Source organism: Podarcis raffonei, chromosome 5 (genome assembly GCF_027172205.1).
Source record: "Podarcis raffonei isolate rPodRaf1 chromosome 5, rPodRaf1.pri, whole genome shotgun sequence".
NCBI lineage: Eukaryota > Metazoa > Chordata > Lepidosauria > Squamata > Lacertidae > Podarcis > Podarcis raffonei.
Genome location: NC_070606.1, coordinates 57,131,738 through 57,158,153, shown reverse-complemented (window position 1 = coordinate 57,158,153; position 26,416 = coordinate 57,131,738). Strand labels below are relative to the sequence as shown.

Sequence of the window (26,416 nt, the reverse complement as noted above, 5' to 3'; positions counted from 1 at the left end):
TCTAGTCCAGGGATGTCCAACTGGTCGACCCCGCAGTGGAGTTAAAGTCTTCACCCCCTGCTGTCGTCACTCTTTCCTCTGTCCTCTGTTGGGTCAAATGCTTATGTAGTCGGCACGTTAGAAAATGGAAGCAGCTGTTACTGCAGCGTTGTTGTTGTTGTTGTTGTTGTAATAAGTGTGCGATGTTCCCCCCCCCCAAATAAAGCTAAAAATGCTAGATTAGCTTTTCCTCCCTAAAAAAAGCTCAACAACTTTGGCTTTGCCCCTCTCTCTTGGGAGCTGGACGTGCCTGATAGTCCAACTCCCTGCAATGTGTGTTTGGGGACTGTTTACCTGGCCACAACCTCTGCTGAATCAGGTCTTGGTTCCAGTTCTTAGTACTTATAGCCCTGATCTGACTGCTTGCCTGGTTCTGAACCCTGACATACCTTTATGTCTGTCTCAAGTGCCATCTGCAGACTCACTGCAGCTTTGCACCCAGCTCCTGTCCTTATTCTGGAGTTTCAGCTCTTGTGTCCTTGGCTGTGGTCCAGTGTTGACAGTGAATAGCAGGACCCATAGGACAATTGGGCATGCCCACTGGGACTGATGGGAATTGTAGTCCAGCAACATCTGGAGAGCCACATGTCCCCCATCCCTCATTTAGTCGATCTGCTGCACTGTGCCCAGGTATTGAATTCCTGTTTACCCTTCAAAATGTACTTAAATATAATCCCTCGCGGTGGCTCCTTTTATAACTAAACTAACCAGTTTTCAGATTTCATATGCACAGCTCTCATGCTTGATGCCCACCTCTTCATGTTGCTTATGCTCTTCCCTCTTTCTTTTCTTAGCCACTAATATCCACGTGGCAAGCTTTGAGCCTACAAGTGCAGGAAACCGACAGGATGTGCATAGTCAAATCTGTTAGTGAGTAGTGCCAGAATGAGCTGTTGGAAGGGAGAAGCTGGCACTGAGAGGACCCACTATTAAGGTCGTGTTCTGGAGACAGAGCATGATGAAGCACAAAACATAACAGAGCTGGCCATACCTTTAGGCAGTTAAAGGCAGCCACTCCAGACAGATGGATTAATGAATCATGAAAGAACAGCAATTGCCATGTTTGAAGTTTTGGCTTTTGCTTACTGTCATAGTACTTGTGGGTATTAAGCACTGTGACGAAGGATTGACAAATCTGTCAGTTTCCTTTTATTTCCATTTATCTCCCCCTGCCCCTGCTCCCAATCTTAAATTCAGTTCTCCCCATTTCCACATCTATGTGTGATTTTTTTAAAAAAAGGTCCTCATGAAAATTCATCAGCATTTTAGTATAAGTTCCTCCTAATATTTCTGTGTGCAATTTTGCCTATTATGCACATTTTATCAAAGCAATTCTCCCTAATGAAATGCTTTTTGAAATTTATTTTCACTAATACATATGTTTTTATGCAGACTTTATGTTAGTATTGGTACATATTTTTGCACATAAAATCTGACTGGAGATGCATTGCAAAATTTGGAGAAGCGTGAATGTTAAGGAGTGACAGTGTTTCATATTGTTTCAGAAAGTGCAAATTAGGCGGGTTCAGCTTTAAATGTGAACTGAATGTGATTTCTCCCCTATCTCCAAATGTTACTTGGGGCAGATACCATTTGGTGTTCCGCTACAGGCAGCAAAATCTCTGGAGCTGGGCCTGAAGCATTATAACAGGGAATGAAGGGAGTATGAAGGCTGCAATGTGGAGATGGGCAACTCATTGGATGGAAAAAGCAAGGCAGAAAGAGCAAGGCAACCTGTGTGATGGAAAAAGATGAAATAAAGGGTTGTTCCAGGCCTGTGGGTCTCATAAGAAGGACAGGTCTAATTAATTGTTGGCAGTTAGCATTTAATCTCCATTTGTGACAAAGGAAGCACATAGTAAAGAAAAGGAAATGGTGAGTAAGAAGTGGTTTTCAACTAAATTTAACAGCGCTTACTGAATGGAATCTGGAGTTGTTCTCTAAACTGTATTTATTTTTCTTTAAGTATCAATGCCAGGGCACATTCTGCTTGCTCCTGAGTGGGGAGGTGTACAGGGAACTCAAGAGCTGTTCCAGCCATTCAACTGGAGAACATGCATACATAGGCAGGGGGGCTTCAGGGTCTGCCCTTGAGTCCTAGTCACATCCTTTTCAGTGTCTAAAAGGGACTATTTGTGTGTACAATTGAGACCCCTGTCCCCATCACCTAAGCACAATTGTTCTACATAAATAGATGTACTGAAAAGAGTCAATGATTTTGGTTTGAAAGAGAGGTTTGCACTACCCTCCAAAACATGTGCTTTCCAGTTCTACAAGTCTCACCATTTCATTGTTCCTGTCTGCATTTCCCATGGCAGCAACTGACAACCAGAGAGAGAACCAAGCACCGTAACAATCAAAGAGACTGAGATCCCAAGGACAGCGGGATACAGTGCTGCAGATAGGATTTACAGTGGTGATGGGGAACCTGGTTCTCCAGGCATTGTTTGATGACAACTCCCAGAATTCCTAACTGTTGACCATCTTGGCTGGGGCTGATAAGAGTTGGCGTCCAACAACCTCTGGAAGGTCATAGGGTCTCTGTCCCTGATATACAGGCTCCAGAACATATGGGAATAAATAAGGAAGGCTTTTGGTCTTCAGTTTCAGAGAAAAACTGATACTGGTTCCCAGGGGCAGGGAATCATGTGTAAGGGACTCCCCTCTCCTCTCTTGTGTATAATTAATATGCATATTTGCCATACTGGTGTCTAGCTATAAATATAAATCAGATAGTAAACAGAAGTGCCTATACAAAGGGAACTAGCAGCACAATTGTTTTGTTGTGTGCCACCCCAATCTCTCAGCAGCGCGAGATTCCGGGGGTTCCAGACACTTACCCAGGGTTCGTGTTTCCTTTTGGAAATGAGGCACAGTGGGGACTGTAGTGTCTTTATGATATATGGTTCAATTACACATATATACAACCTGAGTCTACAATGGAGGGGTTCACAGTATTAACACTCCAAAAGGGTCTTGTTCCTCCTGTAGCCACAGCCTTAGATTTAAACAGGCATCAAACATTGCTCTGTCTCAGTCTTCTCCCAACTTGCTGCTTTACATCTGGCCCTCATCCCTGCAACTTTTCACGCTTTCCAATTATCAAGTTGAGGGAGGGGCCTCGCCCATTTGCCCTCTCCCACAGAGCTCCTTCCTTTGTTCTCCTTACACCTTCCAGGAGGCTAGCCTCGCTATTCCAGGAATTAACACTTGCTGGATCCAGAGATTAGAGGGTTCCGGCATACAGTTCAACACCCCAAACTCATAACACTATACAAATCCTATTCAGACAAATTCAGACAAATTCATGGGTAAGTGAGCACAGGATTGCAGCCTAAAAGAAAACAAAGAACACCTATCAATTCTCCATTATTATTATTTTTTGAAACAGGCAAAATATTTATTTATTTAATTAAGTTTATATCCCACCCTTCCTCCCATAGGAGCCCAGATATTGGGAGGAAGAATGTGCTATCACAGCTGCCAAAACTGATGCCGGGTTACCACATGGGGAGCCAACCAGGCAGCAACTGGCACAAATTACTTCCATTGCAAACAGGAAGAACAGGTTTTCCTAAAACTTGATATTTAACTTAAAGTTATACACCTAAGCAGAATGCAGTGAATATGCTTCACAGTGAACTCACTATTTAAATTTATGTATGTTAGTAAATAACAGCATGCTGCATTTTTTCTATTATATGGACTTGTAGTTTGTTAGTGTGTTTTGGGTATTGTGGGTGCGACCTAAAAAAATAATAATTAATTTTTTAAATTTTTTAAACCCATATAAGTTTAAGATTAAAACATTTAGAAGGTTTTTTTATTTAAAAAATATTAAAAACAAACTACTGAGATGCCATAATTTCAAAAGCTATTATGGTTAAATTAATATAACTTAGTTTTGCTTGGTAAGTAAAACTTGGTAAGTAAAATGTTAGCATTACCTGACATTTTCAGAAGGTAAAATTAAAATTCTTTGTTTTTCTGAAAACAGTTTATGTGCTTCTTTATCAAACATAGATTTACCAAGCTAGATATTGGCCAATCACAACAATAATGGATTTGGATTCCGCACACCCAAAAACATATTTAGGACCCCACATTGGATTCACCCTACTGTGAGGGCTTCCATATCTACATATTGTCTCTTGAAGCTGCAGTCACACATTCTAAATGTGCATGCGTAAACTCACCTTCCTGACCTTTGTGCTTTCCTGTAGTACCTGCTGAACCTGTACAAGTGTAAGCTGGTAGGTCATTATAAAGAATACAGCTCTTGATAGTCCCAGAACAAAGGAACACACTATCCCATCTGGAAGCCAGAGGAGCTAGGGCAGAGCCAGCCATGTGGCCCTGTTGTATGATTAGCCTCTACAAGTGAGGCAGAGTGCAGCAATGACCTCAGGTGGCAGATACTAGTGGGGGTGGGGAGAGGAGCATCCCTCCAGCCATTCCACTCTGTTGGAGATTAGAACTATGTGTGTCACAGGGTTGTTGTACAATCGCTAAACAAGCCATCTGTCCTCCGTGCATGTGGGGATGTTATCCCATTGCCAGTGTTGACTGTTCAAGTGCCAGAACAGTCAACTTCTGTACTTTGAATGGGATGGGGCAGAAATTTGGTCTGATCCACATTAAGATCCACTCTTTCTGAAATAATATGTGAACCGAAATGCAGCTATACCCTGAAATTCACACTTCTTCAAATTTTATGATGCAATTCTCCAAACCGAAATGTGTACAAAAGTACACATATTAGGGAATAGTGTGTATAAAAATGCATATTTTAGGGGAAACAGGGGAAACAGCATACAAAAGTGCACTATATTGCTTGCAAAAATGTATGTAGTAGCCAAAATTGCAGACAAAAATGTGTATGTTAGCATTTTAGTGCACATTCCTCCTATCTGATTCTCATGATGACTATTACATTTTTAAAATGCAAAATAATACAAACTGAATTTGAGAGTGAAAAAAAATGAGACATTGAGAGAAACTGAAATTAACAGGTTCATCCATCCCTAGATGGATGCATCATTCTGTATTTTGCCTCAGGCAGCAACACGTCTTGGGAGCAGCGCTGGCGATGAGGCAGCCGTGAAATTGATCAGAAGAGCAGCAGGAGAGGGCATACTTAATCTCTTCAACCAGCCTGGGGTTGGGGTATATGTGGTCCTTTTAGCTTATTCCATACCAAGAAAACGTCACCTCGGGGAGGTCAGTTTTAATTGGAAAGGGAGGCTATACTGAATGAGTTAAATACCTCATCTCCCCACCATTGCACTGATCAAAATTGCAACCTCTAGCAGCTATATTAAAGTAAAACCAAAAACTGTCAGGAGACTTCTTATATTCGTCCAGTATCTTACTTAGTTTGACACTCACTGAGATGATAAATCTGTACTACGTAAAAACAGAAGAAAAGAAAGCAAAACTAGATGTCTCAGGTCTATATTAAAAACAGAGATGTCTAGAAGATGGCAAGGTTATTGCTCTTCTTCCTGATACCTAGTGTTCTGTGTCCAGGGATTTATTAAATCCCCCCCTTTTCCGTTCAAAGTTAGAGCTGGCCTGAAGCATTTTGCTGCCTGAGGTGGAGCAGTAAAGGGCATATACATCCACCCCACCAGTCCAGGTGCATAATATCCAGGGCTGGTGAAATTATTTTGGCACATGCGGCAGAAAATCTCACCTCTCCTTGGCAGGAAAAATACAACAACAATAAATTAGAAATAGCAGTTTGCTGTCATCTCAGAAACAGCTGCCTTGCTGTGCTTGACCATAGGGCTGGCCTTGTTGAATTCTTACAGCTAAGGAACTTACAGTGAGAAGTAAGCCTATGTTCTATCTAGATGATGGAGATTAGCAGGGTGCAAAGTGTGTACAATAGTAGTTAAATAAGCAAGAGCTGCAACCATTTCCCCGAGAGTCTAGGCCTTTACCTCTTTCCTCCACCACTACTGGTCACAACAAAAACATCATTCATCATCAAGCTAAAGAAAACTTGCTTTGCAAAGGCTACACTGAGCGACACATGACTTGACAAAGCAGGAAGCACATAAATATAGACATGCCAGTGATGTCTGACATGTTGGATGGCCCTGCCTTGCATCCTCCTCATTCCGATGCCAAGAGTAAGACTACTTTTTGTGGAATCCATTGAAGCTTCCACTGAACACTAGTTGAGAACATCATGAATGGGCACACTGGCCCAGCTTGCACATCACATTAAACCGTACTTAAAAACAAACTATGGTTTTTAATGTGAAGTGCAAACTGGATCATTAATTGGTCATATGATGCAGAGGGCTCTCTTGTCTATGAAAGCTAAGGTGTCACAAGACTCTGAATGATTTTTGCTGCAACAGATCAACATGGCTACAACTCTGAAAATTTTAATTGGTTTCTTAAAGGGTTCAAAAGAACCATTCAGGTTAATGCAGCCGATGTTCTATGCTTATTAAAGGACCAGACACCTTGAAATTACCCCAGATCCGCTGCCAGTTCATTTAGTTATGGGGCAGATAGTTAAACTTAATTTGTAATGTTTGAATGTGGCTGTTCCTTCTTTCAGTTAGTGGATTTATAATACTGTCCTTAAAACATACTCATTCATCTCTACTTCTGCATACCCTTCAACACATTTTCTTATCCTAAACAGATTTTGTCAGAGCATATTGTACAAGTCAAAGCTAAACAAGTCTTACTTATATGATAAGGAGATAAGGGAAGAAACAGCCTTATAGCTGCTATGGTCACATATTTGTTGCTAGTTTATGGCGCCCTCTGGTGTATTTGAAATACTGCCTTTGTGCTTTTGGTTTGCGCCTAAAACATTCCTGCAAGTCTTGAAAACGTTGGTTTTGTTTTACTACCAACAGAAATGTACCCCTGTACAGACAGTATTACCTGCTTTTAGTCTTTCCTTTACAATAAAATGAAACATCTGTTTTGTGCCTTTCACATACAATGGAGACTTAGCAGGTGGTTTTAGTCTGAAGAAATTGGTAGAGATTTTTCAAATCAAAATGTGATGTTACTTGCTGCTGAGACAAATGGTCTATCCTTTAGAGTTTAGCAGGGAATAAATATCTTATTCAAACCAACAATGAACCACCTCATAGTTTTTGTTATATTATTTGTATCACAGCAGTCATCCAATTTAAGGTGCCATCACCATTTAGTCTTTCTGACATCTCTTTTCTCCTTGACAAAATCAACAGGTGAGCACTGTCAGTGTTTATTTGTTCTATTCCATGCCATGCTAGTGCCCACAGAAAAGCTGGGGGGGGGAGAGACTTTTGGACAGGTGTTCTGGATGCTCTCACAATGAATAGTTGAAGGATCTCCTTGATAAATGTGTGGTCCCAAGCCGTGATCTAAAGGGATATGTGCTTTCTGATTACTTCCACTCCATCCTCAGACTTTGCTGTAATAGGTAGCATACTCTCTTTTAGGTGGCTGAGGGTGTGCGATTTCTCCTGCCCAACAATTCCCATTCTGGATCACCTCTTGGCTGAGGCACAAAGGGGGCTTACATTTGTGCCAGTTCTTCAGAATTTTGTTCATGGTCCCTTGATCCATGATGCCCAGCAATTTTTCCTTCTCTTCTCCTGTTTCGGAAGGTGTCTTTTCCACAAAGGTTGCATGACCCATGCTTAGGTCCTTATTCGTGCCCTCAAAGAACTGCTGGATGCAAACCTTGGCAAAGCTTTTAGCGTGTTCCGTGCAGGTCTCATCAAAGAGCTTGCGTTCGATGTCTATATAGTGAGACCAATACTTGCTCTTCAGGAATGCGGCTTGAGTAAAGCAGGGACGTAAGGAACGAACAAGGAATGCCAACAAGGTCATCAACAGCACAAAGGTCCAGCCCATTGCCTGAACGGGAAAACCAAACATCATACTATTATTAGGGAGGTGGTTGTGGGAGTGGGATAGAGAAATCTATGTAGTACACAATTGCAGTCATGATTATCAGTGGTCTTCCAGAATCTGTGGATCTTGGGACTAGCAACCTCAAAAGATTGTGGGGCTGCTAGGCTCATGTCTCATCCATCAATGAGTGGATGATCCAGATGTGTGAACTAACATCACAATCTACCTCATTGTACAATGGCAGTGATGTTTCCATATTTGTTTGCCAGATATGAATCCAATGAAAGCCCTGTGCTGTTGTATTTGAAGCTCCTGAAGTTGGGGGATCAAATGGAACCTGAACCAAAATCTAGACCAAATCTTTTAGTTTTCCTGAACCAGAACACAATTCAATCCATTTTAACAGGGATGTGTTGGGGAGCAACTACACCAGGAATAAAGAATCTGTAACCTTCCTGATGTTGTTTGACACAACTCCCATCATCCCAACATGGCCAATGGTTAGGGATAATGAGAGTTGTGGTCCAACAACATCTAGAGGTCCACAGGTTCTCTATCCCTAAACTACAACACAGCATCTCCTATATTGCAGCAGTTACCTATGTCTTTGGCCTGTCTGGATAATAATTTTCTAAAATGTATTGCATAAACAAATTATTTCCCCACTCCTAAATCCAGTATTTTTCCTCTTGGCTTTCATTATTTTTTTAAAGGAGCACATTTTTGTCTCATGCTGAAACTGGCATGCCATTTCAGTAATACTAAGTAGAACCATTCAAATACAAAAGTATTTAGAATTGGGTTTTTTAATAGAATGAATTGATTATCTATAATGCCAAATTTAAAAACAGCAACAGTGCAACGAATGTTGCGTGATTAAAGAAAGCTCTGATTAAAGAAAGATCTGAATATTTATTCCAATACATTCTTAATGTTCAAGAAAAGCAGTGGTTATCCAACTAATACACAGCAGAGGAAGGGCTAACATTGCCGAGCAATGCCAAGGGGAAACAGAACAGTGGCAGCATCAGATTGGTGAGAACACAAGTGATCAAATCAGATTTTTAAAATGACTTTGACGTTGTTCCCAGGTGAAAACCTAGAGGGAATTTGCATCCTATTTAAGATGCAGAGAACAAATGCAGACTGAACACAGTAAACAACAGGAAAGGACTGTATTGACCTGCCTGTTTTAGGTTGGGATCACTGGATATATTTGTCTGTATTTGCATTGCAAATGGAATATTTGGAAGCAGGGGAAGTTTAATCATAGGAGTTCATCCCTTCTTCTCTCACTTCCTTCTATAATCCATACTTCTTACCAAAAATGATGCATGGAATTATTACTGTAAGGAATCAAGCACTCTGTTTTGCAGAGTGCACCCTACATAAGCCCACTCTTTGAATGTGGAACTAGCACACATTGCAGCTCCAAATGTGTGCACACTTACCTGTGATTAAGGCCCACAATTTATGCTGTAAAAAGAATAAACGGCAATTGTAGCACGAGGAGTATATCCATTACATCACATTTTAAACATGTTTTCTATGAAATGGGACCTCAAGAGAAGGAGGGAAAGTGTTGTGTTTCTTACCAGTAATAAAGAACTGCAGCATGCTGAAAAATGCTCAGAGTGCTTGCAGTGCATAGGAAATGATAGCATGATAAGTGCATATAAAGTCATATAAAAAGCCTGCCAGCTTTATAAGGGGTCTCTCCCATTCTCTACACCAAATTAGCTTAAGCAAATCCTGCAATCACTTTTTGCTTACCTGTGATATACAGCGCAGATACCTGGTTGCCACCTCTTTGGCAATAAGTTCCTGCCCCTTGTAGATGTCTGTGCAGGGAATCTGGGCCAGAATTCTCCTCAGTTCCTTCTCAGGTAGTTGGGTATAGCTCTGGTTCCCCAACTTATCTACAGGCACAGAGGTGCTGAAGGCACATATAAAGCACTCTCCATGCAGCAGTGTGACTGAAATCCAAACAGCAGGAGCAATCATAGCCCGCTGTGCCATGGAGCAGAACATGTAACGCAGGACAGCTGGGTCTTTCTGCCTCTTCCCTGTGGGTCTTTTCCACTCTTCAGCCAACATGGAGACATTGTTATTCATCACAAAGCCCAGTAGAAACAAGACCAGGGGTGGCACAAACAGGATACCCATCCCATAGGCCAGGTTATAACCTGGTAGACATGGGCAGTTGAAGTCAAAAGCCACGTACATCTGTGCACTGGCAAGAGCCATGATGCCACATATGCCATTCATGAATGATTCCTGGTTGGACTGGAGGAACTGGAAGATCATACGGAATTTATCCATCGTTGTCACTTTACGCACACTGGCTTGCCCGAATGCAATCAGAAATTTGTTGCCCTTTTCATGGGGCAGAATTTAAAAACAACAACAACAAAAACCCTAATGCGTCTTGCCAATGTCACTTACTTTTTCAGTTTCTGCTCTTACACCAGCTTTTCAATTGCTCAGGCAACGTGTCCCCCTCCCCCATTTATTCCTTGCCACTTCAGTACATTGACTTTGTTATCTTTACCTTATGAGTGAATCTCTACTCCTCCCAGGTTGACTTGGTGTGCATTGTATTCCCTCTTCTGAAAAGTTAATTGTGTGCCATTGTCAGGTATGTCATGGCTTAATACAGCGAACACTTCTTTCTTTGTGGGAGACATCACATCTCTTATTTAAAAAACTCTTAAATCCCTGAGGTTGCCTGTTTGTGGAGGCATGATTTCTTCTGAGGAGTTATTTGGAATCTGTTCTAGGCACTCTTTATTCATGACAGGAAAAGGATTCCTCTGCCTTCTGTTCATGTGCCTGCAAATGCCACATGCTCCTCCCACTGTCCTTAGAAAAACAAGGGAAAGCTGTGCCCCACCTTTGTAGGTTTACCTGGGGCGGGGGGAGAGAAAGGAGAGTACCTATGCAAATATCACTGTGTGGGGTAGGAATGGAGGAGCAAGTCAATTCAGTTCACATTTAAAGTTTATTTTATTAATACAAGTTTCTCATGGCCATTGGCTAGAACAATAAACTTATGAACTAAAGTGAACATTTAAAGTTGAGCCTACCTCATTCCCACTTTCCAAAACAATACACACAAAACACAACCAGCCTTCAAAATTCACACTGCTCTGAATTTTGCAATGTGTTTCCCAGTCAAATATGTAATGTGTATAAAAATGTATATGCTAGGGTAAAGTGTGCCTAAAATGCACATCTTAGCAAAATAACCTACAAAAATGTGTTATATTAGGGGAAATTGCATTCAAAATGTGTGTATTAGGATAAATCTCCACTAAAATGCTGAGGAATAATTAGGACAGCTTAGCAACAAACTGATGTGGAAAAATGAACTTAAGCTTGGAAAAATTGAAACTGAGAAGAAGTGAAATTGAGAGATTTGCTCATTCTCAGCGTAAGATCCATTCTAAGGATAGGGATTTGGGTAAGAGAAATATAACTCCTGTGTTTTTCCAGCTTCTCTCTCCTTTTGCTGCTCTTTTTGAAATTTTTGAATCCTTCACTGCTTTAAACTCTGGGTGGAGCTGTAACATGAATCAGAAGCAGCAGCAATCTATTCTTTCTATATAATGTTCTATATCTATGCAGAGCACTGCTACTCCCTCTTATTTTGTTCTGCAAGAAGCAGCATTTCCTGTTACTGTATATATCTCCCATGTAAATGTGATCTGATGGGCGGAAGTCTGTAAAGAGATTTTGGTTCAACAGAACCCCTTAAACTAGCCACTTGCAATCTCTCAGCATCCATTTCTCTTCCGCAGAATGAGAATTTTTGGTCTCCATCATCAGGGAGTTGAGAAGGCTTGCAAATAATAATTTAGGAAACTGCCTTATGTTAGAACTGCCTTATGTTAGGTCTGATGTTTTATCTATCTAACATTGTATTTTCTGATGGGCAGCAACTCTCCAGGTTCTGCGGCAGAGAACTGTTCTATTGTCAGTTAAACCTTTAACTGGAAATGCTGGAGGCCAATCTTGGGATTTTCTACCAAAGCATGTCCTCTAATTCTGATCCGTGCTTGAAAACAATTAATGGCGATGTGCTGCTAATATAAATGTTGACATATTTGTTAATTGTTTTAATGCAAAGAAACGGAGAGAACAGAACATGGGATATACTGGGTGAGATCCTGAGAAATGTGAGCAGAGTTAGTAATGTGAAGTGGGACTTTCCTACCACTTCCTTCCTGCTGAAGCCCCTTGCGCTCCTGAAAGGCTAATCTCAAGGATCAAGAGACTCTCTGAAACGGCTGGGGATGTGATGTGGGGAAGCTGGGCTGGAGGGAAGGGGCAGAAATCAAAATCAAGGGGCTCTTTCCTTTTTTGTGAGAGTGGAAGTGTCCTTCGCTTGTCCAAGAGGATGAAGAAGAGATTCAAAAAGCAACATCTGATCCTTCTAATCTAAACCCTAAAATGTAAAATGTACAATTGGAGGCACTCTGGTTTAGATTTTTAACTTCATAGTCAAAACTCCAAGGTTTTGTCTGACAGTTGGCATTATCATGAGCTGACAGTAAAATTGTTTTATTTGTTCTTCAACGGTATGTTCACATTAGGAACTCAAAATGCATCAAGTGGTCATTTCCCATCACTGCATTTCAGGCACATTAACACTGTGTTGTACAAATCAGAGAAGGTCTGGGGATGTCTTCACCCAACACAACCGTTTTGGTTTTCCTGCCCCCACAACACCCCCTGCCCAGAACTTCTATTCATGAAGCTGCCATATGTCAATGCACATGGATGATGACTGTCTCAAATGTACACACCTTTCTTAAGTATAAAGTAAAGTAAAGTAAAGGGACCCTGACCATTACGTCCAGTCGTGGCCGACTCTGGGGTTGTGGCGCTCATCTCGCTTTATAGGCCAAGGGAGCCAGCATACAGCTTCCGGGGCATGTGGCCAGCATGACTAGGCCGCTTCTGGCGAACCAGAGCAGTGCACGGAAATGCCGTTTACCTTCCCGCTGGAGTGGTACCTATTTATCTACTTGCACTTTTGACGTGCTTTCAAACTGCTAGGTTGGCAGGAGCAGGGACCAAGCAACCGGAGCTCGCGGGGATTTGAACCACCGACCTTCAGATCGGCAAGTCCTAGCCTCTGCAGTTTAACCCACCTGCGTCCCAAGTATAAAGTAAATGTTGCTTTATTTTTTGGGGTCAGATTGAAGCTGGTTTGAGAGAAAACCCATCAGACAACAATATTTCTCAACAAACTCGGGTTAAGAACTTAATTCATTCTGGAGGTACGTTCTTAACCTGAAACTGTTCTTAACCTGAGGTACCGCTTTAGCTAATGGGGCCTCCCACTGCTGCTGTGCCGCGGCAGTGCGATTTCTGTTCTCATCCTGAAGCAAAGTTCTTAACTCGAGGTACTATTTCTGGGTTAGTGGAGTCTGTAACCTGAAGTGTATGTAACCCGAGGTACCACTGTACAAGATCAGTACGGATTGTGGCTATTGGTGTGTGCATGCGGCTCTAACAGCAGGAGCTCACTGGATGTGGAGTAAGTGGTAATGTGAACATACCCTCATTTTGGAATACACCTGTTAAGCATTAACTGGCACCCCAAATCCCCATTCAGTGGACCTCCAGAGCAACTTGCTTGGATACTGCTGAGGTCACTTTCTTAATCACATCACTTTGTTGAAAGAGTTACATGATCACTGAAGCTTGGAATGGGGAGGGGAGACCACAGAGAGCAACTTCCAGTGAATTGAGGCTAAGCAATGATCTGTGGGCTGGTGATATTAAAGGAGAACTCACATCAAAGGCTTGAGAAAAGGAACATGTAGTGAAAAGCTTCGTGGATATTTGTAGAGAGCTTTTTAATCTGCTGGGGAAAGTTCTGTGTTACCACATTGAATGCAGGATAACCATTTAACAGAATGAGACAGCCACCTGTCTTTGGCTGACTTGAAAGCAAATAGTTACTTATTTTTTTTATTATGGAATTTCCAGACTTGCTTTTTTGCTGTCAGAAAGGCGTGGGGAGTCCTTGTGGGATTTTCTTCTTCAGATTCCAAAATAATTTGTCTGACTTTGGATACCATGCACCTTAATTGGGGTTGGGGGACCATTTGCTGCTGCCCCTCAGCAAAATGCCTTGGACTGGACCTGTGGCCAGGGATTGTGTCGTGTACCATACAGTGAGAGCAGGCAGAAGCTTGACTGGGGTCAACTGTCTTATCTCTAGTTGGTTTGCAAGTAGATTGGCACAGATTTCTGGCTCCTAATAGTTTAACAATGGTGCAGTGATCACTTTGCCACAGCTGCCTTGTAAGGTAGGCCAGCTGTCGACAGTATGCTCTTGTTTGTGTCACCACTGCCCCTTTCCTCTAACTCTTGGCCAAAGAGAGGACTAGAGCTACAAGCTGGATATCTTGCTGGGAAGGTGGTGGACAACTAGCTCCCTCCCATCTTCATGGGCTGTGGAGCAGTATGCTTTCTTTGTACTTTCCCTCAGGCACAAGTAGAAAGCATAATGGCAAGCACCTAAGCAGGTGAGGGAAACACAATCCCTTGGGCGTGTCTCAGAACCACTCCAAACCCCAGTGCCAAATTAAAGAAAGTTTTGTCTTTGTGTGCAGGTTTTTTTTGTGTGTGTGTTTTTAGAGGAAGAGCTAAGAGACAAAGGGAAAGCAGCCTGGTACTTTAATACAAAATAAAAGACTAACGGATGGAGGACTGTTGGAAAGAGTCTCAATACTCACATACACACAAGGTCGCACAATGTAGATTCAGCATGCAGTGACCCTGGATGGTCAAAAGTTGGGACAAAGGAATGGGTCTCCATATTCCATGTTTATGTCATTTGAGTCCAGCTGGCCTTGAATGACAGGGCAGCAACAAGCCCAATCAGCTGAGTTGCACGTAACTAGGCACCTGTTGGAGCCTAGGCTGGATGAGTGCTGCTCCTGGTGGCCTACTCCTGGCAGATAGGACATATCAAATGAGTTATCAGATTGTGTGCTTGGAAGTGGCAGACATTATGTGGCTGGGTTCTTGGGAAGAAGGGTGGCTAGAGATGTTGTACAGCGGTACCTCGGGTTACATACGCTTCAGGTTACAGACTCTGCTAACCCAGAAATAGTGCTTCAGGTTAAGAACTTTGCTTCAGGATGAGAACAGAAATTGTTCTCCAGAGGCACGGCAGCAGCAGGAGGCCCCATTAGCTAAAGTGGTGCTTCAGGTTAAGAACAGTTTCAGGTTAAGTATGGACCTCCAGAACAAATTAAGTACTTAACCTGAGGTACCACTGTAGTTGCAAAAGACACATACCCTGGCAGGGCAGGCCTATGCCACAAACAGCAAGTAAAATAATAATAATAATAATCAGCTACAGCATGCTAATTGCTTACCCCTCAGCCACAGCATTCCTTCTGTGTAAAATATAAATATTAAATGATTGTCTTTGAGTCATAGCTGTCAACTTTTTCCTTTTTTTAAAGGAAATTCCCTTATTCCAAGTAGTATTCCTTGCAAAAAAAGGGAAAAGTTGACAGCTATGCTTTGAGCAACTCCACTGGCCATTTTTAGTGTTTTATATTAAGAGTTCCTAATCAGTAGTAACCCAGATGTGTCTTTGTACTTTGGTATGCAGCCTGCAAGATGAAGTAGGTATTTGGCTCTGCCCGCTAAGCTAACGTTTTGTATCTGGCCCTGCCCTCCAATGGCAGGATTCTAGAGAAAAGCAAAGCAGATCCCACAAGTTGTCTGCTGACTTCTAATGTACAGTACCAAGCATGTTGTTGGGGCTTCTGTAACTAACTGCTGGGTTTAGGCTTGCACTATTAATTGTTAACAATACAGTGGTACCTTGGGTTAAGAACGCTTCGGGTTACAAACGTTTCAGGTTACAGACTCCGCTAACCTGGAAGTAGTACCTCGGGTTAAGAAGCTTACTTCAGGATGAGAACAGAAATCGCACGGTGGCAGCAGCGGGAGGCCCCATTAGCTAAAGTGGTACCTTAGGTTAAGAACAATTTCAGGTTAAGACCGGACCTCCGGAACGAATTAAGTTCTTAACCAGAGGTACCACTCTATTAACTCAAGGAGGGAGTCAGCCAGAACTATAGGTGCTCCTGGGAAACAATCATCTGTAGCCTGAAAGAAGGGGGTAAGTGTCGGGATATGGTTTCCTTGCCCTTCCTAACTGGCACCTAGGGTATTGCCCTGGTTCAGGCAGAACTGGTTTTGAGAGATACTGTTTCAAATATAAATGGACTTTAAGGCAGGCAAGAATGAGCTGCTGCGCCATCAAAACATGATGTGAGTTTCTAACAAAATATGTAATCCAAATTCATCACTGAGGTTAGAGTACCAGAATAACACTAAAGGAGGTAATGCAAAACATAATGGGCTGCTTTCATCACTGCATACATAGTAGCTTCATCAGCTTGTTATACAAGACAAACAAATAATATAACCAAAGGCATGAAAACGCGATGCTTCCAATGATAGCAGCGTCATTGTCAGAAATTGATGTCCAGGCACATAGCTTACTTAGTAATCACACTGTCTTTTCCTTCCTTCGCATTTGTATATTCCTGCTGCGTCTAAAATGCTTTAAAAATACCCTTCCATGGAAATCAGTATGCAAAGTAGATATCCACCCAGTTCATTCCTCAGCAGCTTGCTAAGGCAAATAGTCAATTTGATTAAAACACGTGGCAAATATGGAAGGTCAGATATTTAATCTCTTGAGTGTGTCTGCTTAAAATTAAATTAGAGCAGGTCTCTAATATCTGAAGGAGACCAAACATAAATACTCACAGAGGCTTCTATTTAGAAGCCCAGGTTTCTGCTGTAATTACATGCCTGGCTCTCTCATCTTTTCTTGTAGCCTGAAAATGAATTAATAATTTAATTCTAGAAGGGAGATTCAAGTATAGCTGTCCAACATATTTCAATAGGATGTTGGGGAAATGATTCTTATTCTTATTATTTTATTTTATTTTTGTATACCACCCTTCATCCGAAGATCTCAGGGCACTTCACACCATAAAAATACAGAATAAAACCATAAAGTACACAATAAAAACAAGATAGAAAACAAAGCAAACCAATAACACCCCTTCCCACAAACACATTTAAAAGGACATAGACTGTTAATAAGCCAAAGGTCTGGTTGAAGAGGAACATTTTCGCCTGGCATATTATGAAGGTACCAGACAAACCTTCCTGGGGAGAGCATTCTACAAATGGGGAGCCACTGCAGAAAAGGCCCGTTCCTGTGTTGCCACCCTACAGACCACTTGTGGCAGAGGCACACGAGAAAGGGCCTCAGGTGATGGTCACAGAGTCCAGGTCACTTTATATGGGGAGAGGTGGTCCTTGAGGTCCTGAGCCATTGAAGTCTTTATAGGTCAAACCCAGCACTTTCAGTTGGGCCCAGAAACTAATTGGCAGCCAATACAGTTGGGCCATAATTTCATATAGTGCATTATTCATTAGTGATAAGCTGTTGCCTTTGTGATAATTTGGTACACCCATTACTGTCTCCTTGCTGGATAGAGTTGTCTTTTTTTTTTTATAATATTTTTATTAAGCAATTTTTATATTCATACATACAAAACATACATAAACAAACAATGGACAAAAAACAAAACAAGAAACAAGTACCATTTCATGTCCTAATTTCTTAAACCTTTCTTCTTCGACTTCCTCATGCCTCCCGTTTCTGTATTCCAAATTCTAATCAATTGTTCAGCAAATCTTCCCTTATTTTACTATAAATTTAAGCTAATCATCTTTGTTCTCCTTGTCTTAACCATTACTGATAGTAACCATTTACTTTAGTCCAACATCATTCTAACTGTCATTGATTTTGTAATATTTCTTTAAATAGTCCTTAAACTTTTTCCATTCTTCTTCCGCCGCTTCTTTTCCCTGGTTTCGGATTCTGCTCGTCATTTCTGCCAAGCCCATGTAGTCCATCACCTTCATCTGCCATTCTTCCAGTGTGGGTAAATCTTGCGTCTTCCAGTACTTCGCAATGAGTATTCTAGCTGCTGTTGTGGCGTACATAAAGAAAGTTATGTCTGTCTTTGACACCCCCTGGCCGACAATACCCAAGAGAAAGGCCTCTGGTTTCTTGGGGGAAGTATATTTAAATACCTTTTTCAGTTCATTATAGATCATTTCCCAGAATGCCTTAATCTTCGGGCACGTCCACCAGAGGTGAAAGAATGTACCTTCCTTTTCCTTACATTTCCAACATTTATTGTCAGGCAAATGGTAAATCTTTGCAAGCTTGACTGGGGTTATGTACCACCTATAGATCATTTTCATAATATTCTCTCTTAGGGCATTACATGCCGTAAATTTCATCCCGGTGGTCCACAACTTTTCCCAATCAGCAAACAAAATATTATGACCAATGTCCTGAGCCCATTTAATCATAGCTGATTTAACCGTTTCATCTTGTGTATTCCATTTCAGCAGAAGATTATACATTTTTGACAAATTCTTAGTACTGGATTCTAACAATTCAGTCTCCAATTTTGATTTTTCCACCTGGAAACCAATTTTACTGTCCAATTTAAATACTTCATTTATTTGGTGATAATGCAACCAATCTCTCACCTTCCCTTTTAGTTTCTCAAAACTCTGCAATCTCAGTTTGTCCCCTTCCCTTTCCAGAATTTCCCAATATCTTGGCCATTTCGACTCCATATTTAACTTTTTAACTGCCTTAGCTTCCATCTTGCTGGATAGAGTTGTCAACTATGGACCTACCTTTTGCCTGCTGCTGTAATCTGTAAGATGTGGGCTATGTTGTTAACCATTTTATGTACAACATATTGAACACATGTTTAAGTACCAGTACCAGCGATCCACCTAGCTATGAATTGGCAGCAGGTCTCCAGAGCTTCAAACTGGGGTCTTTCCCAGCCCTACCAGGAGATGCCAGGGATTGAATCAGAGACCTTCTGCATGAAAAGCATATGCTGTAACCACAGAGTTACAGATCCTTTTGCATTTTTGTTATGGCCTATGGCTCATATGGAAATAAATCTGAACTGAACTCGTTGTACAGACATTAGCATGTGATAATGCTTCACTCCATGCTGTTAAAGTTTCTGCTGCTGATTCCATACCCCTCAACTGTTCCGGAAAAACTGGGACATCCTATTCCCCGTGCCCTCCGGGAGATCACAGTGGCCATTTGGGGCAACCATGATCTTGAGCCGTCCAAAAGCACTTTCTTTGGTGCTGTGATCTTGCACCCCCAAAAGTGTGTTTTGGGGCACCATGCCCAAAATAAGCGCTTTTTCCAGGGCTGCGATCTTGCATGGGTCATGCTACTCATGTGGGAGTGTGAACCTGGAAGATGGTGTCCCGGTTTTTCATCTTGATGTGTTGGAGGGTATGTGATTCCTGCATACTATGCTGTTGTTAAAGATGCAAGAGCAGCCCATTTTTGCTGGGATGTGTGTGTATGTGTTTTCCCCTAGCTACTGATGCTCTCAGTTTCCATTTCCTTTTAAACGTCTGTTTGCCTTGTGATTGTGGTCCCTGGCTGGGGATGCCACCTGTTAATCATACTGCCTGTCCAAGGCATAGATATTCCCTCTGTGCCCAGGGGTTGCCTCTGTGTAGCTCCACTCAAATCCAGTGGAGGTTTGCTGTAGTACCATGATTGAAGAAGCTTGTTCACTTGCTCTTGGCTGCTGATTCCTTGCAAGTGATCCTTCTCCCCTTCCTTCCCCTCCTGTTTTCCTGGGTGGGCATGAAACCGCCTTCGTTTAATTTCTTTCTGCATGCTCTCAAAGAAGTGGAGGATGCACTTGTGTGCAAAGTCCCGGGTATGCTCACAACAAGTTTCATCAAAAATCTTTTGCTCAATATCAATGTAGTTGCTCCAGTAGCGAGTCTGCAAGAAGGTAGCCTGGTTGAAGCAGGGCCTGAGAGAGCGGGCAAGGAAGGCGATCACTATAAGGGTCAGCAGTATGCTCCATCCAAAAGCCTAGAAGGCAAAGGAAGTACGTACAAATGTTAAAGCAATCAAGGCCAGCCACAGGGAAACAAAAAAAAACAGGACATCCATGTTCTATTGCTTGAATATCCCATAATAAAAGGGACGTCTCAGATCTTCTAGTTCAACACCCTGCTGTGGGAGGAGCCCCTGACTTCTGTTAAGTAAATAAAATGGTAATAAATGTTGATCTGCTAATTAATGTCTACATTTATTTAGTGCTAGGAAAACAAAAGGAATATTGTCCTTGACTGAAAGCCTTATAGCAAGGATAACCAACGTGGTGCCCTTCAGATGTCCTTGAGCTACAATTCCCATAATCCCTAACCATTGGACATGCTGGCTGGGGCTGATGGGAGTTGGAGCCAAACAATATCTGAAAGGCACTACATTGCCTACCCAGTCTTATAGTATATGTTAAGACCGATAAAATGGCAGATGGATGAAATGGCAAAAACTGAAGGAATGGGTACTGAAATCAACAGAAGGACTGCTTCATTAGTTGGCATCTGTAATCAGTCAACCCATGAGTCTTTCTGTGACTCACTCTTCCTTCTGCAGAGCAGAGCCTGAAACCTGGACTGTGTCATCAACTGCCAGGGGCTTGGAGAGTTTGCCTCCTCACCCCACCCTAACCCAACATGTTCCTGTTACTATTGGTCAGATTTTAATTGTAGCATGTCTTGGTTGAAATCTGACATAGTATAAGGTTATCACAACACAGGGGATGCAGGACTATGGAGCTTGTTTTGCACATGGGACCAGAGGGGCAAAATACATGGAAGCAGAAACAGGAGAAGACAAGAGACTTGGAGGCATAATGAATGGAATATGCTGAGTGGAAAAATTAAAGAGGTCTGGGAATCTTCATCATATTTTGCTGGAACCCACCCAGAGTGGCTGGGGAAACCCAGCCAGATGGGCGGGGTATAAATAAATTATTATTATTATTATTATTATTATTATTATTATTATTATTATTATTTATTTCAAAAGAATCTGTAGTTAGCAAATTAGTTTGCAATCCTTATCTTGTTTATTCCCACCATAGCTCTGTTTGGTAGGATAGTTTAAGAGAAGGTGACTTGTCCAAAAGTTTGTGTCTGAGACACTACATAGTTCATATAGCGGCTCAATACCTTAAGAATTGTTAGTTAATCTGCACATGCTGTAGGGTCTATGCGTATTCTATGAATCATCTGTTGCTCTTTCCTTCCATTGACAGCAAAAATCAATTTAAAAATTATGCTTCTTGCATTTAATCAGTGATTATCCAGGAGAATATTCTGAAGATGAGCTTGAGATACAGATTCTACCTATATATGTTTCAAGAGCAGGTTAATGTTCCTATAAGGAACTCCTATAGAGCAAGATCCTATAGATGTCTGTTACTTACCTGTGACCAGCATTTGAGGTACCTGGATACAGCCTTGCGGGAAGTATTGTTCCTTATGAGTTCATCATCCTTGCATGGGACCTTGGACAGCAAGCGCTGTACCTCATTATAAGGTGTGATGTTGGTGACGAAACCTGGAAACTTATCAGGGTCAACAGAACTGCTGAAAGCACAGACAAAGCATTTTCCATCGAGCAGGGTGACTAGGATCCAAACAACAGGTGCAATCATGGCCCGTTGCAGAACGGAGGAACACATGTACCTGGTTATTGGATAGAGAAGCAAAAAACTAAACTGATATTTCTAAAGGCTGGAACTTGCTCAGCACCGGCAATAAGAAAGGAAGGGACAGTAGCATACTCCAGTGATTTCCAAAGGGTTTCCCAAACTTCTAAGTTCATTGACCCCAAATTGAGCTTATAAACTTGTCATCCACCCCAATCCAAATTCTTAAGAATTTAAATGTATAAAGTCAAGCAATATTTATTAATCATCAATATTTATAATTCATGCAAATCTTAAAATGTAAAAAAATAAGGAAGTATGTTTTGTGCTACAGAACAAATACCAGTTTGGGGAGCTGGGTTTTTCACATGGGAAATACAATGCAGGTGGAAATGGTTAAAACTGCGCTTCCAGCATCACAGTTCTAATCCAACCCCGCCCCCTCTAATCTAAATTTTCTAAAAGAATGCTGGTGAACCTTCTTCCATTGTCCTGTTTAGTTTGACTCTAGGTGATATGTGTATCTGGAAGCCTGTATTCAAATCTGGCCTTATTGTGTACCCTTGGGCATGCCACTATTTCTTAGCTTCAGAGTGTTATAATAACTATACATAAGAACTGTAATCCATTTCAGTGGTTATGGTGATATCATGCTACATAAAGCCTCCTAAGTACTGTTAAGAATTAAAACAATACAATACAAATTCTAAGTAATAATTTGGAGGAAGTTTAGATTCCACCAGCAACCTTGGGAGAGAAGGGTGCAACAAATAAGTAAACTTCATTGCGGAAAGTAATTAGCACCAGTACTGAAATCCCCCACCTGATAATGGCTAGATTCTTCTTCCTGTCCCCAGTAGGTCTTTTCCACTCCTCAAGCATCACCACAAACTGTCTGTTGACAATGAGACCACAGAGGAAAAGTGCCACTGGTGGGATAAACATAATTCCTAAGCCATACACCATGTTGTATTTAGCAAGGCAAGGGCAGTGGAAGTCAAAGGAGCTGTACATCTTTACACTTGCCAATGCCAGCAGTGCACATATCCCATTAGTCACGGACTCTGAATTGGACTGGAAGTACTGGAAGATCATCCGGAATCGATCCATAGTGCTGTGGTGACTGAGCGCCTTTCCTCCTGTAGAGCGCTTGGGTTCCTCTCAGAGATGAAGCACTGGCTGGTCTTCTCTTGGCAGCCTTCTCTGGCAGGGTGATTAGGTGAGCTCTGTAAGGCCTGTTTAGTTCAAAGACAGGATGACAATAAGCAAGCAAAGCAAACAATAAAGTAGCTCACATTAACATCATTGCCTTTGTTGTGCCATTCTTGGCTTCCTACCTAGGAGCCTCCTTATTCAGTCCTTGTTGGCATAATTGTTCCAGCTGCGTTCCTTATCCATGTGTTGTTGGATCAGGATGAAACCTGGTGCTTAGTTATCTTGCTTTTATAGTAAGAGAATGAATAGAGTCTTCCTGGTATTATAGCTCCTCCATTAGAAAAATCAAATCACAAAACTCTTTTGTATGTGAAACAGTCATAGCCTGGAGGTATGATGCAGTATTTACTCTCCAGTGTGAAGATAGTAACTGGTGCACCACAGAGAATGAAAGTAGCTTTCAAATAATCAAAAGCTGATTTTAATTCCCCTCCCTTTGCCTCTTCCCATGTATGGTTTCCTTCTGTTGTCCAGTAATGAATCATCACTGGTGTTTGTGAGAAACCAGGTCAGTCAAATGAGATAGTTTGCTTACAAGTCTCCTCCCTGTAAGTTGTTTTTCAGCAGAGTTGGCTTTGATTCATCTGCAGCTCTTAAAACTGCATGAAAGAGAATACAGGGGGCACAGAACGCGAGATTTATTTCCTGCTCTACCTTAGAATTGCTGTATATATGGTCCCATATCTTTGTAAACTTTTCATCTGAAACAAAATTTCATAATCTGTCTGATGTGGTTGCTTGATATATTAGCTATGTGAGATCCTAGGGAAGGAACTTAGCTCAGTAGCTGAGGATCTGCCTCCCACTCAGAAGGTCCCAGATTTAATCCCTGGCATCTCCAGGTAGGACAGAATGTTCCCAATCTGAAACCCAGGATAACTTCTGCCAGTCTGTGTAGGTGATATGGAGCTAGTTGGTCCCAGGTAACATATGAGACTATTCACAGTGTGAGAATCAGGGCTCCATGGGCTTCTTAGCAATGCTACCACATACGACTGGGATGCGGGTGGTGCTGTGGGTTAAACCACAGAGCCTCGGACTTGCTGATCAGAAGGTTGGCAGTTCAAATCCCCGCGACAGGGTGAGCTCCCGTTGCTTAGTCCCTGCTCCTGCTAACCTAGCAGTTTGAAAGCACGTCAAAGTGCAAGTAGATAAATAGGTACTGCTCTGGCGGGAAGGTAAACGGCGTTTCGGTGCGCTGCTCTGGTTCGCCAGAAGCGGCTTAGTCATGCTGGCCACATGACCCGTACACATGACATATACGCCTGCTCCCTTGGTCAATAAAGTGAGATGAGCGCCACAACCCCAGAGTCGGGCATGACTGGACCTAATGGTCAGGGGTCCCTTTACCCTTTACCTTTACCACATACGATTATATCCTGTTCTGTAGCCAAGCTGAATGAAGTTGTGTGGTGCAGAGTGTGGCATAACTTTTTCATAGATAAGGGTTACTTCTGTTTCATGAAGCAACCTGGAAACATATATCTCAGCAGAGGCCTATACATAACTCTGGGGGTAGCAGCATGTTAGGAGGCAGACCCAACTCCTCTTCAGCTACCATTGCAGGATCCTTCCCCACACATTACCAATGGATTTTGGTACTTGTATACATATATTTCCTTAGGAAATGGTTCCCAAAGTCTCTCCTCCCCTTCTGAGTTCCAGATCGTGTTTCAGCCTGAGCTTTCATTTTAAATGTAGTAGACTAAAACAAACAGAATTTGAAAGATGAGTTAATCCAGGATTGTCTCAGTCAGCAGTTATAATTGCTATTGTATGTGCATGAGGTTGTGCCACAAGGAGGCGGTGTTTAGCTATCGGTATTAAAACAGACATTAAGCAGGTCTTGCCAATGCTAGGGGAATACTTGATAGGGATGGGGGAGAAATTCAGTTTTGCTTGTATCTTGATAAGAAACCACCTAATTCACACTTCTCAAACAATTGAACCAAAACAGGGCTAACCATTTCAATTTTATACTTCTCCAATTTTTGTGATGCAATTCTCCAGTCAAACAGTGCATACAAAAATGCATGTATTCCAGGAAAGTCTCCGCAAAAATGTATATATTAGCAAAAACAGCATATATAATGCATAAATATTAGGGGAAATTGTGCACAAAAATGTGTAGAGGACAACAGTCTGGCAAAGGCTGTGTCATAGGAAAGCATATATGGCAACATTATCTGGTTCTGGAATATGTGACATCTGAAAATATTTTTACTAAATGGGAATTCTGAGGGAAGAGCAGAGCTGTCAGATAGATTATTCAAATAAGACACTACTGAGAACTTGCGACTGTAGCCTGCCCCTGCCTCTACATGGTTTAGTTTAGTGTTTGCATCGCAAGATTACAGTTTGCTTGTCTTGCAATGCACCCAGGCTGTCAAACCAGAATTAAGACTGACATTTGCCTGTAAAGTTAATCTCCATAACCAGGACATGCACAATTTATTGATGAGGAGGAGTGGGGCGGGGGGGGAATAAAATGTCACACCTGTTTTTGCTTAGCAAAATTGTAGACATGAAGCACTTTTCAGTGTAAATAAATCAGATCATGTCTCTCTAGAATCCAGCAGAGTTTTATTGTTTGATTAATCTTGGCATTATTTTTAGTTACAGGCAGTTGCTTTGCTGTCTCACTCAGGAAGGCTTTGTGACACTTGCTGAAGAGCTGTGCGGCTGTGAGGGTGAGATAAAAATATTGAGTATTTATGTAGCATTTTTGAGCATTAGAGGTGCTTTGCATATATTAACTGAGTAATCCTTACAAGAACCATTGGGCAGAGCAATCCAAACCCCCAATCTGCCTGCACTGGAGGGGGCTTGGATGTGGCGGAGGTGTATTTCGGTCCCACTCTGCTCCGTGGAGTGCTGTGCTACATCTGCTAAAATCACAGGCAGGCAGCAGCTGCAACCAGCTGTATGCCTGCTGGTGGGAGCCAATGTAAGCCCCTCAAACCAGCTGTTTTGGGGAGGAGGGAACAAAGTGGCCAAACTCTCAGAACTCCTGCTAGTGGTGTGTTTGTGTGGAAATTTACCCATCTATTCTATTATAGAATCTGAGCTGAAAAAGGAAAGCTGAGTGAGCAACTGTTTGGGGAAAGGCTCCTGCATGGCATAGGAAGTATTAACAAAATAAAAAAAAATCCTTCCAGTAGCACCTTAGAGACCAACTAAGTTTGTTATTGGTATGAGCTTTCGTGCGCATGCACACTTCTTCAGATATATGCACACGGAAGCTCATACCAATAACAAACTTAGTTGGTCTCTAAGGTGCTACTGGAAGGAATTTTTTAATTTTGTTTCCACTACGGCAGACCAACATGGCTACCTATCTGTAAATAGGAAGTATTAATTGCACATGGCTTGAGGATGTGGGGAAGTAAAAAGATTAAAAATGAAGCTGTGCCATAAACGCCACAACAATGGACACAGCACATTTTATTCCTCTTACTGATCTGTACTGGATTCTCTAGTATAGCTTCAAATATAAATTCTGCAATGAGTATGGATGATCTTTTTCATATGTGGACTGAATTAACTCCTGGGTGTTTACTAATTCTTATGTGAAGATCCTGCCTGGTTTGATGGATGACAACATTGCTAATGTAAAGGTCACAATCAAACATTATTGATCCAAA

General features: G+C 41.8%; 2 protein-coding genes and 1 long non-coding RNA gene across 3 annotated transcripts in view; all 3 read right to left on the bottom strand.

Annotated features, from left to right (window-relative positions):
• Positions 1–23,806, bottom strand: part of LOC128414279 (uncharacterized) — a 137,558-nt gene extending 113,752 nt beyond the window's left edge. The window contains exon 1 of the long non-coding RNA XR_008330631.1: positions 23,762–23,806. This is a non-coding gene — a long non-coding RNA (uncharacterized LOC128414279). The remainder of the gene's footprint in view (positions 1–23,761) is intronic.
• CALHM1 (calcium homeostasis modulator 1) lies at positions 7,462–10,239 on the bottom strand. Its single transcript, XM_053389319.1, has 2 exons — positions 9,691–10,239; positions 7,462–7,920 (listed from the first exon to the last, which is right to left on the bottom strand). The coding sequence occupies exons 1-2, from the start codon at positions 10,237–10,239 to the stop codon at positions 7,462–7,464; spliced, it is 1,008 nt and encodes a 335-aa protein (XP_053245294.1).
• CALHM3 (calcium homeostasis modulator 3) lies at positions 18,670–23,449 on the bottom strand. Its single transcript, XM_053389317.1, has 3 exons — positions 22,381–23,449; positions 21,333–21,594; positions 18,670–19,927 (listed from the first exon to the last, which is right to left on the bottom strand). The coding sequence occupies exons 1-3, from the start codon at positions 22,665–22,667 to the stop codon at positions 19,445–19,447; spliced, it is 1,032 nt and encodes a 343-aa protein (XP_053245292.1). The 5' UTR covers positions 22,668–23,449; the 3' UTR covers positions 18,670–19,444.
• Positions 23,807–26,416: the final 2,610 nt, after the last annotated feature.

Excerpts from the sequence above, each read along its gene's own strand:
- CALHM1 (XM_053389319.1), bottom strand. The coding sequence starts at position 10,239 with ATGGATAAATTCCGTATGATCTTCCAGTTCCTCCAGTCCAACCAGGAA. Across the intron at positions 7,921-9,690 it reads ATCTGCGCTGTATATCACAG|GCAATGGGCTGGACCTTTGT; the intron begins GTAAGCAAAAAG and ends TTTCCCGTTCAG.
- CALHM3 (XM_053389317.1), bottom strand. The coding sequence starts at position 22,667 with ATGGATCGATTCCGGATGATCTTCCAGTACTTCCAGTCCAATTCAGAG. Across the intron at positions 21,595-22,380 it reads AAGAATCTAGCCATTATCAG|GTACATGTGTTCCTCCGTTC; the intron begins GTGGGGGATTTC and ends TCCAATAACCAG. Across the intron at positions 19,928-21,332 it reads ACCTCAAATGCTGGTCACAG|GCTTTTGGATGGAGCATACT; the intron begins GTAAGTAACAGA and ends TTTGCCTTCTAG.